This window comes from Sorex araneus, chromosome 11 (genome assembly GCF_027595985.1).
Source record: "Sorex araneus isolate mSorAra2 chromosome 11, mSorAra2.pri, whole genome shotgun sequence".
Classification (NCBI taxonomy): Eukaryota; Metazoa; Chordata; class Mammalia; order Eulipotyphla; family Soricidae; genus Sorex; species Sorex araneus.
In genome coordinates this window covers 24,984,756-25,004,514 of record NC_073312.1, presented here as the reverse complement: position 1 = coordinate 25,004,514, position 19,759 = coordinate 24,984,756, and the positions used below count along the sequence as shown (strand labels likewise).

General features: G+C 43.2%; 1 protein-coding gene across 2 annotated transcripts in view; it reads right to left on the bottom strand.

The window, feature by feature from the left end:
- ARMH3 (armadillo like helical domain containing 3) overlaps positions 1-19,759 on the bottom strand; it is a 200,653-nt gene that overhangs the window by 157,717 nt on the left and 23,177 nt on the right. For both annotated transcript variants that reach the window (XR_008627069.1, XM_055119462.1), the window contains exons 6-12: positions 15,153-15,245; positions 13,479-13,553; positions 13,285-13,371; positions 5,834-5,890; positions 4,190-4,233; positions 2,319-2,379; positions 541-587 (exon numbers count right to left, since the gene is read on the bottom strand). Coding sequence is in view for 1 of the 2 variants with exons in the window: in XM_055119462.1 (XP_054975437.1) it covers positions 541-587; positions 2,319-2,379; positions 4,190-4,233; positions 5,834-5,890; positions 13,285-13,371; positions 13,479-13,553; positions 15,153-15,245 (464 nt within the window). In the remaining variant the exon portion in view is untranslated. The remainder of the gene's footprint in view (positions 1-540; positions 588-2,318; positions 2,380-4,189; positions 4,234-5,833; positions 5,891-13,284; positions 13,372-13,478; positions 13,554-15,152; positions 15,246-19,759) is intronic.

Sequence of the window (19,759 nt, the reverse complement as noted above, 5' to 3'; positions counted from 1 at the left end):
AATACAGGGGTTAAGATGTATGCCTTTGATGCAGCCAACTCAACTCTGGTTCAATCCCAGCACCATATAAGGTCCTCCCACAGTGAACACAGAACCAGGAATAGCCCTTGAGCATCACTGGCTGCGGTAAAACCAAAATAAAAATAAAGGTCTTAGGAGCTGGAGTGATGGTACAGTGGGTAGGGTGCTTGCCTTGCACACAGCCATCCAGGGTTCTACCCCAGCATCCCATATTGCCCCCCAAGCACCACCAGGACTAGTTCCTGAGCACAGAGCCAGGAGTAACCCCTGAGCATTGATGGGTGAGGCAAAAAAAAAAAAGTCAGGCACTAGCCAGCTCCCCAAGCCCATGCTTTCCCTTCAACATGCGTCTCACTTGCTTGACTCAGTGTTTCTTTGCTACCTTTGTTCGCTGTTGGACACATTTTCCCCATTTCTCTCCTCTCAATCCTTCCCTATCTTTCCCCTCACATCTTTCTAAATAAATTTCAAAATGAACTATCTTGTTTCACCAGAAGAGAAAGAATACCAGGCACTTACTGTACTGAGATCTTCTCATGGGCATCTGCTATGAACATGCTGCCCACCTGTGGAAGGAAAGGGGAATTGCAGATTACAGCACAGGCAAGTATCAGGCTGAAATGCTAAGCTGCCTACAGCCAAGGAAACTTTCAACTCTGGCCCATCAGTCACACACTCAAAAGTAGAACATATAAAGATCTTAAAAGAATCAGAACTTACGAATAAATAAATAAGAACTCCACAAAATCATTGTTCCTTAGAGGGACTTGAAAAAATATTCCCAGTAGACTAGATATCCTTGACACTCCATCACTTTCCCTGTAATTTGCTAATTTGAAGCCATAAACCAATTCATAAAAATTATCATGGCAAGGGGGCTGGAGTGATAGCACAGTGGGTAGGGCGTTTGCCTTGCACACGACCGACCCAGGTTCAATTCCCAGCATCCCATATGGTCCCCTGAGCACCGCCAGGGATAATTCCTGAGTGCAGAGCCAGGAGTGACCCCTGTGCATCACTGGGTGTGACCCAAAAAGCAAAAAAAAAAAAAAATTATCATGGCAAGCAGGCTTTCTTTCTGCAAAGAGTCATCTTCAGAGGAATATGTGGATTTCAGACCAGAACTGTCTACGTAAGACCCACAGACCATCTTTCAAATAACAAATTTAGTTTGTGTCCAAGGCAGAGCAGTGATAAAAGTAAACCACATAGGCTGCCTCCAATATATACAATATCAGGGGCATTGAGAAGAATGCCTATCCCTCGGGGCTGGAGTGACAGCACAGTGAACAGGGCATTTGCCTTGCACGTAGCCGACCCAGGTTAGATTCCCAGCATCCCATATGGTCCCCTAAGCACTGCCAGGAGTAATTCCTTAGTGCCTACCTCTCTAAAAATTGCCTTATCTGCTAGGTATAAAACTTTCTCTTCCTGAAAAAACAGGCCAAATCCCCTGGGAATAATATACATAATGCTTAACCACCAGTCTGTAGCCCATTGCCCACAGGTGTAGAAAGGTAGAAACCACTGGTTTACCACCTTGGTTATAACTGCCAGTCTGAGAATCATGTGCAGGACATGTGCCAGTCCACAGGTGTAAAAAGACCAAAGAATGCTGATCTAATTCATTTAATCAAACATCAAAGCAGCATTCATATTGCTCTGAGAGACTTATTCATTCTTAAAGAATTTATCAAGTCCTTTCCTGGGAGATGGTTCTGAAAAATGGAAGAGGGCAAAAGCATGGGGGAGAGGGGAGATTGCATTTTAGGGACCCCCATAAACAAGGGTTCCTACAACTAACTAAAAAAATTGACTTTCCCTCGAGTTGACTATGTAAACACTAACTAAAGCTCAAAAAGACATCTTCTGTGCTGAAGCAATAGTAAAATGGGGGGCTAGAGCGATAGCACAGAGGGTAGGGCGTCTACCTTGCACTCGGCTGACCCGGGTTAAATTCCCTGCATTCCAGGCACTGCCAGGAGTGATTGCTGAGTGCAGAGCCAGGAGTTACCTCTGTGTATCACTGGGTGTGACCCAAAAATTAAAAAAAAAATTAAAATTAAAATTAAAAATAGTAAAATGGGTAGGGTGCTTGCCTTGTGTGAAATCAAAATGCTCTTTTCCCATCTCATTTGGTTTTGGAAATCACTAAATGAGACGACACTGTCAAAAAAATCTGCTCTGAGCAGCCTGTCCACCCCTCATTAGGCTACTACCTCAAACATTTACACTCCTAAGCCCAGTGCAAACCTCATGTATTTTTGGGCTAAAGAGAAAAAATAAGTAGGACTTACCATATTTGTTAAAGCAGAGAAAAACCCACTCTGATGTTCTTCTTCTTTGTCTTTATACTGCCTGAACAGAAAATAACTAAACTAAGTTTACTGCTAATTATTTAAGCTCAGCTTTGTTCCTTGGCATTCTGGTTTATAACAGGGGAGGGCATTTACAGGAAGCACTGACTCCTGGAAACAAAAGTATCACCACAACCGAACCATCACCATGGCCCTGCAAACTAAGAGGCACCCATCTGTGCCTGAGGTAGTACATATCAAAATGCCTGGCTACTTTGGGAGAGACATAGAAAGCAAGCTGCAAAAGTGTGAAACTGCTCTAACATATGGCTGATCCAGTTATTTCTCAAACAGACTATTACTTGAAAAGTGAAATTACTTTAAGGCCGTAACAGTGAAAATCTTGTTTATTTTTGAAGAATGAGGAGGGAAATCTGTGAGCTGAACTATTTGTGGAAATAGGACAGATTTGAAATTCCAATACCCAATTGTGTGTGAGGAAAGTCTGGAGAGGAGCAAGAAGGATGCTCCCTAGGGGTTGCTGGGAGAGCTCAATGAGCTGAGCACGTGGTCTGCATGTAGGAGAGCCTGGGTTTGATCTCCAGCATGGTATGGTTCCTTAGCACCAGCGAGACTGATGCTCAGACACAGAGCAGAGGGTGGTCCATGAACCCTGCCAGATGTGGCCCCTTGCCAAAAAATAAAAATAAAAAAAGCAAGATCTCCCTGGAAGGTATACGGGACACTTCCTAGTTCCATCTAGTTTCCATTTACTGGATACCAGATCATTCCCTATCCACAGCAAGGGGGAAAGCAAGCATCAGTGAAAAGAGGCCCCAGAACAGACATGAACTCTGTGAAGTTGCAGTTGGTTCCTGATGAAAAAGAAACCTCTGTCACACTGAGCTAATTCAATATGTTTCCTTAGCTTGTTTTTTTAAAGGCACAAAACAGCAATGCTTCACAACTATGTTTACATAGAACATGGAATTTGTAGGACAAACTGAGCTAAAGAAATAGAGCCCACTTCTGGCTAGAAAATGAGCTTAAAATACAAAATAAATTATTTAAGACCTGCTTTGGGGCAGGGTTGGATGGTGGTTGGGAAAATTGGAAATAAAGGTGGTAGGAAGGTAAAATGGTGTTGAGAATGATGTTGGAATACTGAACGTAATAAATCATTGTAAATAATTTATAAAATAAATTTTTAAAAATAAGAGTTTAGGGGCTGGAGTGATAGCACAGCAGGTAGGGCCTTTGCCTTGCATGTGGCCGACCCGGGTTCAATTCCCAGCATCCCATATGGTCCCGTGAGCACCACCAGCGGTAATTCCTGAGTGCACTGCAAAGCCAGGAGTGATCCCTGTGCATCGCCGGGTGTGACCCAAAAAGCAAAAAAAAAAGAGCTTAAATGCTCAGCAATAAAATATCAAAGGTTATAAAAGAACATGCCTAACTGCTTAGACAAAAAATGAGCATTTGAGAGAGAGAGAGAGAAGAAAGGTGCCTACAGGGTGGGGGGGGGGACTGGGATCGTTGGTAATGAGAAAATTACATTGGTGGTGAAGGGACAGATATTGGAACATTATATGACTGAAATCCAACCATGAACAACTTTGTAAATGTTGTATCAGTGTGATTTAATAAAATTTTTAAAAAACAATGAGCACTAATCTGGTTAACTATTTTTCCCTGTGTCAGAAACTAGCCCTGCTAAAGACATCCAGTCAAGCTAGGGCAAATGCATCTCTCACAGCAGCTATACTTCTAGGGTAACTAAGGATTCTTAACCTAGTAATTTTAATACACCCATCTCCTACTCAATAACTTAAATAAATAACAGATCCTTCTCTCTGTAAAGGTGGACTTACCTGTTATACTCAGATAAAGCCTGAGCAATCACAAGCCCCATTCCCTAGAAAAGAGAAAGAAAAAAACAGAAAAGGTGACAAAAGGGGCTGGGGAAGCTAAGACTAAGCCAGAAAAAAAAAAAAAACACTAATCAAAACTGCAGCGTTTTGAAGCCCTAGAAATGGACAAAACAACATAAATTATGAATTCCCAGGGGCTGGAGAGGTAGTAGAGCAGGTAGGGTGCTTGCCTTGCACATGGTTGACCCAGGTTCAATCCCCAGCATCCCCTATGGTCGCCTGAGCACCACCAGGAGTTAATTCCTAAGTGCAGGAGAAAGCATCGATAGGTATGCCCACTCACTCCCCAAAAACTAAAGAAATTATCAATTTTCATACACAACTAAAAGATGATGAGAGATGAAAAAAAACAGCCCAGAACATTGATAATTTTGATTGGGGTCATTTCACCTTAAAAGAAAAAACTTAATATTTTCAAACACAAAATTCTCATATATCTTTTAAAAATCTTCAGTAAAAATGATAGAATACCAGTCTAAATGAAGATAACTTGCTCTCTCTCTCTCTCTCTCTCTCTCTCTCTCTCTCTCTCTCTCTCTCTCTCTCTCTCTCTCTCTCTCTCTCTCTCTCTCTCTCTCTCTCTCTCTCTCTCTCTCTCTCTCTCTCTCTCTCTCTCTCTCTCTCTCTCTCTCTCTCTCCTCTCTCTCTCTCTCTCTCTCCTCTCTCTCTCTCTCTCTCTCTCTCTCTCTCTCTCTCTCTCTCTCTCTCTCTCTCTCTCTCTCTCTCTCTCTCTCTCTCTCTCTCTCTCTCTCTCTCTCTCTCTCTCTCTCCAGGGATGAAGGGCGCGGTGTCCGCCATATTAAGACGACCACAGATGGGGTTTTCAAGCCTGCAATGATCCAATATCTAGAAGAAATCTCCCTGGACTTAGTGTTAAAGTACAGAAATTCAAAACCGCGCGGCCGCAGACCTTATTTGTCTTCACAGTAGGTCTGAATCTAGTGGGGTACTCCTAACAACAATAGTGAGGTTTTTGTTGAAATATTGAATGTAACCAAAGTAAACAGAATGTAAAATGAAACTTATCAGTTACAAGGTAGGGGGTTGGGGGGCGGGATGGGAGGTGTACTGTGTGGGGTTTTTTTTTTTTTTTGGTGGTGGTATATGGGCACTGGTGAAGGGATGGTTGTTTCAGCATTGTATAACTGAGACCTAAGCCTGAAAGCATTGTAATCTTCCACACGGTGATTTAATAAAATAAAATTTTTATTTAAAAAAAAAAAAGAAATGTTAAGAAAGTGAAAGGTTTCATTGTTAAATTTGATATGCATACCACCTCTTCCAATCCAATTCTTAAAATTGTAATTTGTTGACTCTATAAGATAATCAACAAACTCTAACATAAAATAGAACCATTTCAACATAAGTAGCAGCAAGTGAATGTCCTCTCCAACCTTCCCGTGATTAGATAATAGATGGCAAAAAGACAGTTGCACTGATGCTCTCAAAAGAAAAACCGATTTCCTCTTTATAGCCAGATGAAATTAACACATTAGCTTTCTGCAATCTGTTCTAATATCCACTGAAAGTACGGCCACCAAATGCAAGTAATTAAAAATAATACATAAGAATCCAGATACTCACATTGAGCGTAGCCTCATCATCCACAATGGATAGTTTCACAATGTACGGATTCACAGACTGTTAAACAAGAGGAGAGACTCAAGGTGAGTGTGACCCAGTCAAGAACGCATTAGCTATTAGAAGGTGTTAACTATAGACTTCATTTATTTATTTATTTATTTGTTTGTTTTGCTTTTTGGGTCACACCCGGCAATGCCCAGGGGTTACTCCTGGTTCTACACTCAGGAATTACTCCTGGCGGTGCTCAGGGGACCATATGGAATGCTGGGATTCGAACCCGGGTCGGCCACATACAAGGCAAACACCCTACCTGCTATGCTATCACTCCAGCCCCTAGATTTCCTTTTTTAAAAGACCCCTTTCTCTCTAGTGATAATCCTAATACCCAGGCCTAATTTATCTTGCCAGCTGATTCCTGCCATTTCCCCTCAGACGCACTGGCCTTCACCAAGCACAAGCATGCACACATGCACATGCATCTGCACGTGTGCACACACACAAACAGTTCTGTTCTATGTGCATTTTTTTCTAATTTTAATCAGGTCAGACCTATGCCTGCCACTTTCCCCATCTCTCCCTCTAATATGTTCCTTTCTCTTCCTTTCTCTTTTTTTTTCCCCCCGGAGATCAGACCCAGGGCATCATACACATAAGGCAAAACCGAGAGCACTACCACTGAATGAAAGGCCACGCCCTCCTTCTTCTTTGTTTCAAAGAATTGAAGGAGCTGACAAAATGTACTTTGTCCTTTCCTGACGATAACGGACTGAGTCCATAGGGACAGCTGTCTTTTGGGGAACATAAAAGTTTCTTTGCCATAAGGCACAAATTTATAAATTGCTAACTTACATTCTCATCCCAAAGGCTCGCTAACCTATTCCACATGCCAAAGCAGGGATGGATTCACCCACCCGTAAAACAAAGCCACCTTGGGGGTGGAAAGTGGCAGCTGCTTAACAGCCAGAGAGGCCATTTATGGATCTGATTCCCAAATAACACTGCAGGGGAACTGGAAAAAAAAAGGATGTAATTACCCAAACTACAATCTGCTCAGGACACTGGGATTTAATGATTGTCCCATCACTTACAGCACTGGAAGATTTCTTGAGTTTTTCCAGAACCAGTCTCAGCTGGGCAACATATGGAAACGGACATATATTTAAACTCATTAAGCCCTTAGGCCATCCCCTACCAATGGGAGGAGAACCAATGACTGGCTTACCTTGAAAACATCCCACCCATGGGATATGAGAAAAGATCTGATCTAGATCAGGCAACAATTCTAACCCAAGGGAAGCAAGAAACAATAGTTCTCAGATTGGTAATTTTTACAGCAACCAAGAAAACTCATTACTGAGAAAGTTGGAACTCTAACTGAAATGCTAACCCCCCACATAGACCTTATTTAATCAAGTTTCTGAGGGCATCTCTCTAATGTCAGTTGGGAATAGAGAAAGCAACAGCTTTGCTTTCTTATAAGTCTAAATGTTTATAAGGTTTTCTGGAATACAACTCAAGGAGGGAAAACCTACTCCTGTTGTCACTGAATCACTTCTTCCCATAGCCAAAAGAAAAATCTTGTTGATGCTACAGATTTCAGACGAGACCCCAGGCAAAGAGATCCTCCAAAAGGAAACCAACAGGACCAGAGAGTTAGTACAGGGGCTGAGACACGTGCCTTCACACAGTCAACCCTGGTTCAATCTCCAGCACCACATATAGTCCCCTCAACACATCCAGAAGTGATCCCTGAACACAGATTCAGGAATAAGATCTTAGTACCACCAGTATGTCCTATAATTAAAACAAAAGAAAAAGGAAACTAGCAATAGTTGCCACCAGGATAAGGACAAGGAAGTCACCATTTCTTGGCTTTTGTTTTGGCCCACACCCAGCAGAGCTCAGGAATTAGTCCTGGCTCTGTGCTCAGGGATCACTTCTAGAAGTACTCAAAGGACCATAGGCACAGCCAGGAACCGATCAAACCAGGGTCAGCACATATAAGGCAAGTCCCTACTCCTTTCTCTCTGGTCCTGATACTTTCTAAAAATTATAACCTTGTATTCCCAATGTGGACTATTCTAAGTAATGACAAAAATTATACAGGGTCACAAAAGATCACTCAATGGAATGAGTGCATGATCGCATACAGGACACCTGGGTTCAACACCCAGTACTGCATGGTCCTGGAGTACTGTCAATAACAACCCCCAAGGATAGATCTGAGAGGATCCCTTGGTGTAGCCAAAAGGAAAAAACAAATGAATATCTGATGCAGCTCAAAGTGCCCGAGCAAATGCTTTAAATGCAGGAGATCTTGGTCAGCACTGGGAATGACCCTCAAAAACAGCACTGGGAGCAGCCCCTGATCATCAGAATGTGTGGTTCAAATTTTTTAAAAATAATAATCATCGGGGCTGGAGTGACAGCATAGGGGGTAGGGCGTTTGCCTTGCACGTGGCCGACCCGGGTTCAAATCTCAGCATCCCATATGGTCCTTGAGCACCGCCAGGAGTAATTCCTGAGTGCAGAGCCAGGAGTTACCCCTGTGCATAGCCAGGTGTGACCCAAAAAGCAAAAAAAAAAAAAAAAAAAATCATCATCATCATCATTATCTAGTTACTAAGAAGAAGTTGAGGAAAAAGCAAGAGTTTGAGTCCAACATCTCTGCTTTTCCTCTGAGTTTTGGGTCATAACCTGCAGTACTTCAAGGTTAGTCCCTTGGAGCTCAAGGATCACTCCCAATGGTGGTTAGGGATCCATGTGGTAACAAAAAGCTTCCCTGGGGCTCCCAAATGCAAAGCATGCACTACACCCCTCTAAGCAACCTGCTTAGTCCCATTCTTTTTTAATTCCAGGGACTTAACTTAGGGCCTCATTCAAACAAATCATGTGTTCTACCACCCTACCCACATTCCTGGTCTATATGAGTAACTGACAAGGAGCTATATAAGGCCCAGGCAATCATGTAATCTGGCCCTGGTATATGACAGAACAGATACATACGCTTATATGCTTCATGTTGGTTGCCACAGCCCTTCTGCCTGTATTGCATGGCCCACAAATGATGCTATAACACACAAATGACCCTTGACACCAAAACTATTCCCCACCCCTGCAAAGGACCAATACAGAAAACATTATTTGGAGTGAAGAAAAATTATCTACACTCAACACATAACATATTTGCCATCCCTCCCAGCTAAGACCTTACTTGTTTTCTCTGTATTTAGCTGGGCTCACAGCCTCTCTGTTTCTAAAAGGTTACAACTTACCCCACTGGTCATGGGATTAATCAAGATGGTGAGTTGAATACTACTCTCCCTGGCAAATAGTTTACATAAGAATTTCAGCAGCTTTTGGTTGTGCTATGTTCATGTAGAATTCCTTATGTTCCTGTCAAAAAAACCTTCCTGCTCCATGGTCACCCGGCTTACTTGATGTTTTCTGGCGAGTGATTTATATCAAAAGCTGCAAAGCCCAGATAAATTATGCCCACCAGCTTGCCCTCGCCTACTATATTAATTCTTCTGGGACTTCTGACAGACTAGAGATGCATACCTCACTCCAGAAATATGATTTTCTCCAGATCCTTGGCCATGTCCAATTTTTCAGGCTGACATTTCAGAAAGCCTTACTGGGCCGGCCAGGGTTCATTTCACATTTAGAGAAGCCAAGCCATTGCCTCAAAGAAGCCTACATCCAGCCGACTATTCCAAAAATATTCATTACTGACAATGGTATTTTCCTATCAGATATAATTCAACTCTTTAACTATCTTCAGCATATCTCCTCAGCTATTTTTCTTGCTATTTTATAAGGTCTCAGAGGCCATTATACATAACGGAGACCAGAATGATCATCATGTCAGCCCCTATAGACCCCTAGTTCAACAGGTGTTGGTTAAAAATTACATTATAATTAATCAGTTAGTATTAAAATTTCTTAGTAGCTATACTATTTGTCAGTAACTCCAAAACAACAACAGAAATAAGTTCCCAGGGGGCTGGGGCAAAAGTATAGTGGGCAGGGCATTTACTTACCTTGCATGCAGCGGACCCAGGTTCAATTCCCAGCATCCCTTATGGTTCGCTGGGCCTGCCAGGAGTATGCCTGAGTGCAGAGTCCTGAGTAACCCCTGAGCAACACTGGGAATGGGCCAAAACCCCCAAAAAACACAAAAAGTTGTTTCCAGGATTTATAACATACTAATGCTGCTTCACATATTATAATCACTTTTTTCTCACAGCTTTCTACTCTTCCATAGTCCTTATATAAGCTCTATATTTTTAGCACCTGTCACTGGGCTTTTTGGGGGTGCGAGGTTGTATGCTTCTGAGCCACACTCAGAGATGCACAGCGTTTACTCCTCACTCTACACTCAGGAATCACTCATGGCAGGCTCAAGGGACCATATAGGGCACTGGGAATTGAACCTGGGTCAGCTGCATGCAAGACCTTGCCTTACCCACTGTACTATTTGGCTGGTCCCTGCTTTTTGTTGTTGTTCCGGACCCACATGTGGTGATGCTTGGGGAGAGAGGTGAAGGAGTTACTCCTGGCTCCACATTCAGGAGTCACTCCTGGTGGTGTTCAGGGGACCATATGGAATGCCAGGGATCAAACCTGGTTCTGCAGTGTGCAGGGCAAGTGCCCTACCAGCTGTACTATCACTCTTGTCCCATGCCTTTTTATTTTTAGGTGAGGGAACACAAGCAATGGTGCCTGGCGGTTACACATGGCTCTGTGCTCAGAGAGTACTCTGACTAATCCCTAAGCACAGAGCCAGGAGTAACTCCTGAGCATCTCAGGGTATAACCAAAGGTGGGGGGTGGGGTGGGGCTGGAGGAAGTTCCTAGGGAACCTACGAATAGCAACTCCCTTGCATATGTAAGAAGCCTGATTCCTAGTGCTGCCCACATGCCACTACACAAGCTCCCAGCAACTCGGCTCTCTAGAATCTCTGGAGCTACATGAGAGCATACGATCTCAAGAGCACCAAGCTGGCTCTATGCAAGCACCACAACTAAAATTACAACCCGGGGCTGGAGTGATAGCACAGCGGGTAAGGCGTTTGCCTTGCATGCGGCCGACCCGGGTTCGAATACCAGCATCCCATATGGTCCCCTGAGCACCACCAAGGGTGATTCCTGAGTGCATGAGCCAGGAGTGACCCTGTGCATCGCCGGGTGTGACCCAAAAAGCAAAAAAATAAAATAAAATAAAATAAAAATACAACCCTCAGGAGCAAAGGAAAAAACACAGGGGTAAGATGCCTGCCTTGCACAGTGCTGAATCCAAATTGATAACCAGTACCACTATGGTTCCCTAACAAATCGAGAAGTAAGTCTTGAGCATGACTCAGTGTGACCCAAATAAACAAGGTGTGAGGGGCCAGAGAGATAGTACAATGGGTAGTCTTCATTCCCAGGCATCCATATGGTCCATGAGCTCTACCAAGAGTGATCCTAAGCACAAACCCAGGAATAAGCCTGGAACACCAAAAAGTGACACAAAAACAAAACAAATAACCCAAATTGTGAGACCTTCAACAAGCACAACTAAAGACATAAGTACCACAGACAGAAGTACACCCTCCCCCCATTAGTATATATATGTTTGTTTGGGGACCACATTTGGCAGTGCGCAGAGAGCACTCCTGAGCACATGGATCACTCCTGGCAGGGTTTGGGGAACCATACTGGATGCCCGGGACTGAACTTGGGTCATTTGTCCTGAGCATATAGAAGCTCCATAGCTACTCCCATAACTACAGTCATAACATACAAGAGCACAGTAACTACAGGAGTGTGATCAGGCAAATGCTATGACCAAATGTGCACTCATCATAACCAAGCATATGCATGATTCCCAGTCATCAGCTCTGAAAAATTATAGTCACAATAAAAAAAAAAAGGTTGGACTAGACAGAATACAGCGGGTGGGGCACTTGCCATGCACCCCACATGGGCCTCTGAACCCGAAAGAGTGATTCCTGAGGGGCTGGAGCGGTAGCACTCAGCCAACCCAGGTTCAATTCCCAGCATCCCATGTGGTCCCCCAAGCATCACTAGGAATAATTCCTGAGTGCAGAGCCACGAGTAATTTCTGAGGATCACTGGGTATGACCCAAAAAGAAAAAAAAATTATTCCTGGATGCAGAGCCAGAAGTAAGCCTTAAGCACCACCAGGTGTGGTCTAAAGAACAAAAACTTAAAAATTAAATTAAATTTAAATTTAAAGTTTCCTAGGTAACTTTAATTATAAGCTGGGCTTGGAAACACTACTTTAAGGAAAACTATGTTTTTACATACATAATAGTGATTGTTTACTTTGGGTAGGAGCAAATTTTTGTGCAGAAAAAGTGACTGGTGATCATTATTCGAGGCTTTTTTTTTTTCCAGTTGTGGTGGTAGGGGTCAAAGGGATAGTACAGCATTCCTTTGGTGCTGTAGGGTGCTTGGCTTCCACGTGGCTGATCCAGGTTCAACCCCCAGTATTCCATGTGGTACCAGAACACTACCAGAAGTAATTACAAAGTGCAAAGGCAGGAGTAACCCCTGGGCAACACTGGGCGTGCTGACCACCCGCCCCACCCACCCCCAAAAAAGAGTAAATTGTGCTAGTATACTGAAAATTCAACATGTGACAGTTGGGGTTGGGATACGTAGGGTTCTTGCCTTGTACACAACTGACCCAGATTCAACCCCTAGCATTTTATCTGCTCCCCTGAGCACTCCCAGGAAATGATCCTGAGTGCAAAGCCAGAAATAAGCCCTGAGCACTACCGAGTGTGGTCCCCCCAAAAATAGCAACTATGTTTTTTGTTTTTTTGGTTCTTTTTTAACTTTTTGGGTCACACCCGGCGATACACAGGGGTCACTCCTGGCTCTACACTCCAGGAATCACCCCTGGTGGTGCTCAGGGGACCATATGGGATGCTGGGAATCGAACCCGGGTCGGCCACGTGCAAGGCAAATGCCCTACCCGCTGTGCTATCGCTCCAGCCCCGCAACTATGTTATTTTTGATGTGACAACTATGTGGTGGTAGTGATAAGGAATAAAACACACTATTTACTCAATCTATTAAAAAAAAAACAAACTACACCACAGGAGCCAAAGTAATATTACAGTAGGTAGGGCATTTGCCTTGCATGCAGCTGACCCAAGTTCAATCCCAGATATCCATTATGGTCCCACAAGCACCACCAAAGTAATACTTGAGTACGGAGCCAGGAGTAACCTCTGAGTATCGGTGGGTGTGACACAAAAAGCAAAAGAATAATAATAATTGCAACCACAGACACCCTCTGCCCTAAGCATTTAATATAGGATTTTCAGAATCTGGCCTACCAAAATTAATCTATATACCATTTACTAAAAAATATGTCTTCCACTATGAGTGGCCACATTTAGGGAGTTTACAACTGACTTTTAGGAGACTGCTTACCTCATATTTTCTATAGTTCACCAGCAATGCCAAGAGGACAACTGCATCATACCCATGCTCCCTGCGACTTGGAGGGTGGGAGAGTATCTGAAACGAAACCCAAAAATGTGAGAGTGCTAACTCCTGGGAATGCAGACAGAAGATGTAGGGGGTGGTTCACCAAAAGAGAAAAAGGAGAAAATGGAATAACCTACTTGTAAAATTGCTTCGAATATGCTGTTGATCATCACATACTCCAGGATAGTGTTCTGGCTGATGTTATCTGTCACCTGGATACAATAAAAGGCTTTTTAAAAATGTTTATCAAGGCACTTCGGACACTGTACCTTTGGTTTTTGTTTTTGGGGGTTTTCTTTTGTTTTTTTTTTTTTTTTGCTTTTTGGGTCACACCTGGCGATGCACAGGGGTTACTCCTGGCTCTGCACTCAGGAACTACTCCTGGCAGTGCTCAGGGGACCATATGGGATGCTGGGGATCGAACCTGGGTCGGCCGCGTGCAAGGCAAACGCCCTATCTGCTGTGCTATCGCTCCAGCCCCTGTACCTTTGGTTTTTTGAGGTTTATTTGTTGTGGTGGTTTTGGGGCCACACCCAGCCATGCTCAGGACTTACTTCTAGCTCTGCATTCAGGAATTACTCCTGGCAGTGCTCAAGGGACCATCTAGAAAGCCAGGGATCAAAGCCAGATAGGTCAAGCGCAAGGCAAGCAGTCAGCCTGTTGTATTATCTCACTAGCTCCAAATTTCTTGTATCTTCTAATATCTCATTTATTTCTCTTATACCTCAACACAAGCATTTGCTTAACAGCTTCTTGGGTTTTATTCCTCAAATGCACAGGAAGAAGTTGATGATACAGAAGCCTGTATCATAAATTTTCTAAGGATGATTTGCAGAGAAAGCAAATCACCCTCAAAACCTGAGTGACATGACAGCAGGTGGGGCAGCGACCTTGCATCTACTTTGCATTCATCTACCTTGCCTTGCACTCAGCCAACCCAGGTTCTATCTCTCATACCCCACATCCCTGAGCACTGAGCCAGGAGTAAACCCTGAGTATTACCAGGTGTGGCCCAAAAATAAAAACAAAAAAAGGATCCCACCCCCAGAGAGAGTACAATGGGTAGGGCACTTGCCTAGCACGTGCCAACCCAGGTTCAGACAACCCAGGTTCGATCCCTGGCATCCCATGAGGTTTTCCTGAGCCTATCAGGAGTGCAGAGCCAAAAGTAACTCCTGAGCACTGCTGGGTGTGGCGCAAAAACAAAACAAGCAAACAAAAAAGGGTAAAAAAGACATTCCAGGAGAAAGCAGTTCTCTAGCAACTACTAAAGTGTTACTCCTGCAGGCTGGATAGGGTCGAGTGTTCGCCTTACACGTGGCCAACCCAGGTCCAATCACCAGCAGCCCATATGGTTCCCTGAGCACTACCAGGAATAATTTCTGAGTGCAGAGCCAGGAGTAACTTCTGTGCATCTCCAGGTAGGGTTCACAAACAAACAAAAATAACTAAATACATTTTCTTTGAGGGGGTACATCTGGCAGTGCTCAGGGGACCACATAGGATGCCAGTGATCAAACTTGGTCATCTGTGTGCAAGGCAAGTACCTTACCTGCTGTACTATCACTCCAGCCTTAAATAAATAATGTGTTACTTCTCAAATGATAAATATCATATATCCTGCAGCTTACAAAGGCTAGCAGTTACTCCAAAGAGAAATTCTGAGGAAGTAATACCCATGAAATTACATAGCTTCCATGTATTCAAACACTAATTTTTTTTCCTTATCTTACTGTGTTGCTCAGTATTCAAATAAGCTTGCTCCTACTAACAATTAGTCTCCCTGATAAACACCTTGATGGATCACTTACAGTCACTAAGCAAAGAAGAAGCTTCAAACATAAACTCTTCAGACTTTCAGAACCTTCTGCGCAAAGCAATGAATCCAAACTCTCCATCAAGTTCTGAGAAAGAAAACCATTAAGTATTAATGCATATCAAATAACATCTGCAATGGATCTCTGTCAAAATTGGGATTATGGTACAAAGGTTAATGTGAATAACTTACAACCATATCATCCTCTTACAAGATCTGGGCCTTACAAGATTAGACAAAGGAAAGAAGACTTCATGGGGGCTAGAGTGATAGCACAGCAGGTAGGGGGTTTGCCTTGCATTCGGCTGATCTAGGTTCGATTCCCAGCATCCCATATGATCCCCTGAGCACCGTCAGGAGTAATTCCTGAGTGCAAGAGCCAGGAGTAACCCCTGTGCATTGCCGGTATGACCCAAAAAACAAAAAACAAAACAAAAAAAAAAAAAAAGAGAAGACTTCAAAGTCTAGTTCTTTCTGAAAAAATACTTTAAAACAACTACAGAGAACAATATTCACTACTGAGGCTGTAAATACAGAAAGGTAGGATGTCTGTCCTGCTTGTGGTTAACCGGGTTTGATTCCTGGCACCCCATATGGTCCTAAGTACTGCCAAAAGTGATTCCTATGAACAGAACCAGGATTAAGCCCTCAGGACTTCTGGGTGTGACCTCAAATTTTTTTTATTAAATTAAAAATGTAAAGAAAAATAATTCACTACTTTGTTAAATGAATGTCTGCAGCCTGATAGCTTCAGATAAACCTCTAGCTTACAACGAAGTAAAACAAATATTTTTTGGTTTGATTTTTGAGTCACACCCTGTGATGCCCAGGTTCACTCCTGGCTCTGCATTCTGGGATCACTCCTGGAGGGAATCTGGGGACCATATAGGATGCTGAGGATCAAACCCAGGTCAGCTGTGTGCAAGGCAAGTGCCTGAATCACTATACTATTAATCCAGTTGCTAAAGTAAAAACTTTTAAAGGTTAAAAAAAAAAACAACTTAATGTTTACATTAAATTGCAAGTATATAACTTTTATTAAATTTTAAATAAATAAGTTCAAGATTAATAATAGTTAAATAACTGAAGATAGGTTTTATTTGTCCGTCCATTCATCCCAGCCCTGAGATTTTAACAGCCTCTCCTTATTCATCTTTCCCAATGACTGGAGGCTCTTTCAGGGTAAAGGGAATAAGACCTGTTATTGTTACTGCATTTGGCTTATCAAATGGAGACGTTACTGGTGCCCGCTCAAGCAAATCGATTAACAACAGGATGACAGTGATACAGGTTTTATTATTAAAGAAAACATATCATTTAATGTAAGCATACTTAACAGACAACAGAGAGAAAATACTACTATCACTGGTCTTATGCACTACCCAACAAAGCTAATTCATGCCCACCCACAGACAATAAGATTGTAGCACACTGCTTGTTTGTTTTATTTGTTCTGGGGGAAGTCACACCTAGCAATGCTCAGGGGTTACTCCTGGCTTTGCACTCAGGAATTACTCCTTGTGGTGCTCAAACAACCATATGAGATGCCCAGGATTGAACCCTGGTTAACCATGTGCAAGACAAGCACCCTACCAGCTGTACTATCTCTCCAGCCCCAGGGACCCATGGAGCTCATCACTTGTCTTAACAAACAACTGACAAGATGAAATTCTTAAAGACTATAATAAAAAGAGGGAAAAAATAAGCTCCTTTAGGACCAGACAGATAAAGCAAAGGACTGAACGGAGTGCTTAGCATGCAGAGTTCCTGGGCTGAAGCCTGGCATTACATGGTCACCAAAGCACTGGCAATGTATAGTTCCCCTAATGCCACTAGGAGTATCTTCCAAGTATTGTGCCAGAATAGCCCAAGCATACCCAGTGGCCCCTCAAAAAATAATGATAATAATAATGGGGCCACAGCAACTGTAGAGTGGGTAGAGTATTTACCTTGCACACAACAGACCCAGGTTCAATCCTGGGATCCCATATAGTCCCCCAACCACCATCAGGAGTAATTCCTGAGTGCAGAGTCAGGAATAACCCCTGAGTATTGCCGGGTGCAACCCAGAAACACAAATAATAATAATAATAATAATAATAATAATATAATAATAGACTGTACTGTAGCACTGTTGTCCCATTGTTCATCAATTTGCTCAAGCGGGCACCAGTAATGTCTCCATTGTGAGACTACTTGTTACGGCTTTTGCCTTGCACGTGGCCAACTGGGGTTTGATTCCTCCGTCCCTCTCGGAGAGCCTGGCAAGCTACCAAGAGTATCCCGCCTGCACAGCACAGCCTGGCAAGCTATTCATAGCATATTCGATATGCCAAAAACAGTAATAATAATAATAATAATAAAATGAAGTAAAATAATGAGTTCCGGAAATAGCTCAAAGTACAAGAATACTTGCTTTGCATGAGGAGGTCCTGGTTCAATTCCTGGCACAAGTCTCAAGTATTACCAGGAGTAACCCCCAAGCATCACACCAGGAGAGCTGCCTAAGCACTGAGAGTAGCCCAAAGTCAAAAAAATTAAAACAATGACTATGACAAAACTCCTAACGCCACCAACAGTATCATGGTATTTTCAGTCTAATAGGAAAGAGTTTTAATCCCATGGCTACTGTAACAGAAATATAGCACTGCACTGTACAAAGAGAAATGGAATTATTTCATATGTCTCCTACTCCTCAGAGTGGGTTATATTTGAAAAAGAAATCATTGGGGCTGGAGCAATAACACAGCGGGTAGGGCGTTTGCCTTGCACTCGGCCAACCCGGGTTTGATTCCCAGCATCCCATTTGGTCCCCTGAGCACCGCCAGGGGTAATTCCTGAGTGCAAAGCCAGGAGTAACCCCTGTGCATCGCCGGGTGTGACCCAAAAAGCAAAAAAAAAAAAAAAAAAAAATCATTAAAATTTCAGAGCCTGGGCCGGAGTGAGAGTACAGTGGGTAAGGCGTTTGCTTTGCACACGGCTGACCAGGATTTATTTCCCAGCACCCACTATGGTCCCCTGAGCCTGCAGGAATAATTGCTGAGCGCAGAGCCAGAAGTAACCCTTAAGCACTGCTGGGTACAGACAAAAAAATAATTAATGAAACTTGAGGAGAATTGGAAGATACCACACAAAGGGCCGGAGTGCTTGCCTTAAATGCATCAGGAACAAATTTCAATCCCTGGCACCATATTCCTCCCGAGCACCACCTGCTGTCACCCTGGCAGGATCTGTGCAGCACTGCACAGCAGAGCCTGTGCACTGAACAAAGGACAGATACCTCCAGGTACAAGATCTCCAGGAATATGCCCCAGACTTCCGGTATACTGCTGGAGTACCCCCGCCACACACATCTACAAAGAACTTGGGGAGAAAAGCAATTCTAGCACAATCAAAGGTTGAGGAAGAATAAAGCAGCTCTAGGTGTGGAACACAATACAGAAGTGTTGTGTGAAACACAGTACTAAGAGATGAGGCTAGAGAAGTACATAGGAAACAGATTATCAAGGTTTTATAGGCTAACTAGAGAGCTCAGCCTTTATCCTGTTAAGTGATAGAAAAATTAATGAGGGATTTTAAGCAGAAAACATAGGAATGGTGTCAATGTAGATGACAGATTTAAAGATAGTAAGCCTGGAGGGAGGGAGACAAATGAGGACTAATCCATCAATTTTCTGAGGATAGCTGCCATGTCTTATTTGCCTCTGTATCCCCAATGCCTGACATGTAGAAGTCTAACAAATGTTTTTTTAAAAAAATGAATGAAGGCGGGACTGGATCGACAGTACAGCAGGTAAGGCGTCTGCCTTGCACGCAGCCAACCCGGGTTCGATTCTCAGCATCCCATATGGTCCCCCGAGCACCACTAGGAGTGATTTCTGAGCGTACAGCCAGGAGTAACCCCTGTGCATCGCTAGGTGTGACCCAAAAAGCAAAAAAAAAAAAAAAAAAGAAAGAAGGCATCACTGCAGGAGTGAAGGTGAGAGATAACAGAAACAATGGCAGCTGAGAAGGGTAAAAAGAAGAGCCCGAGCAATAGGACAGCAGGTAGGGTGCTTGCTCGCATGCAGCCAACCCAGGTGCAATCCCTGGCATTCCTTATGGTTCCCCAAGCCCCACCAGGGGTGATCCTTGAGCACAGATTTAGGAGAAAGTTCTGAGCATCACTGGGTGTGGCCCAAAAAACAAAAAAAAAAAAAAAAGGAAAAGGAAAAAAAAAAGGAAAAGCAGATATGAAAAATATTAGCTAAACCAAATTAGCTGAACCTGGTCCTGGTGATCATATGGACGGAAAAGATGAGAAAGAAGAGTTTAGAATAACTCCCAGGCTCATGGCTTAGGGAACTAAGAAGGAACTGAAAAGGACAGGTCTCCCCATTGTAACAGGGACGATAAGAGGATGAACAGATACAGGTGAAATAAGCTCCATTTCCATACATTAAACAAAAAGTACTTAGGGAAGTGTGAGTGTGTACATTCACCAAATGTTTACAGAGTACAGTAAATCCCCAATGACTCGGGTTAGTTCTGGGAAACTGTGACTATAAGTAAAATAATACACAATATAAGCATATGTCAAGAAATGTAAACAAGGGGCTTGAG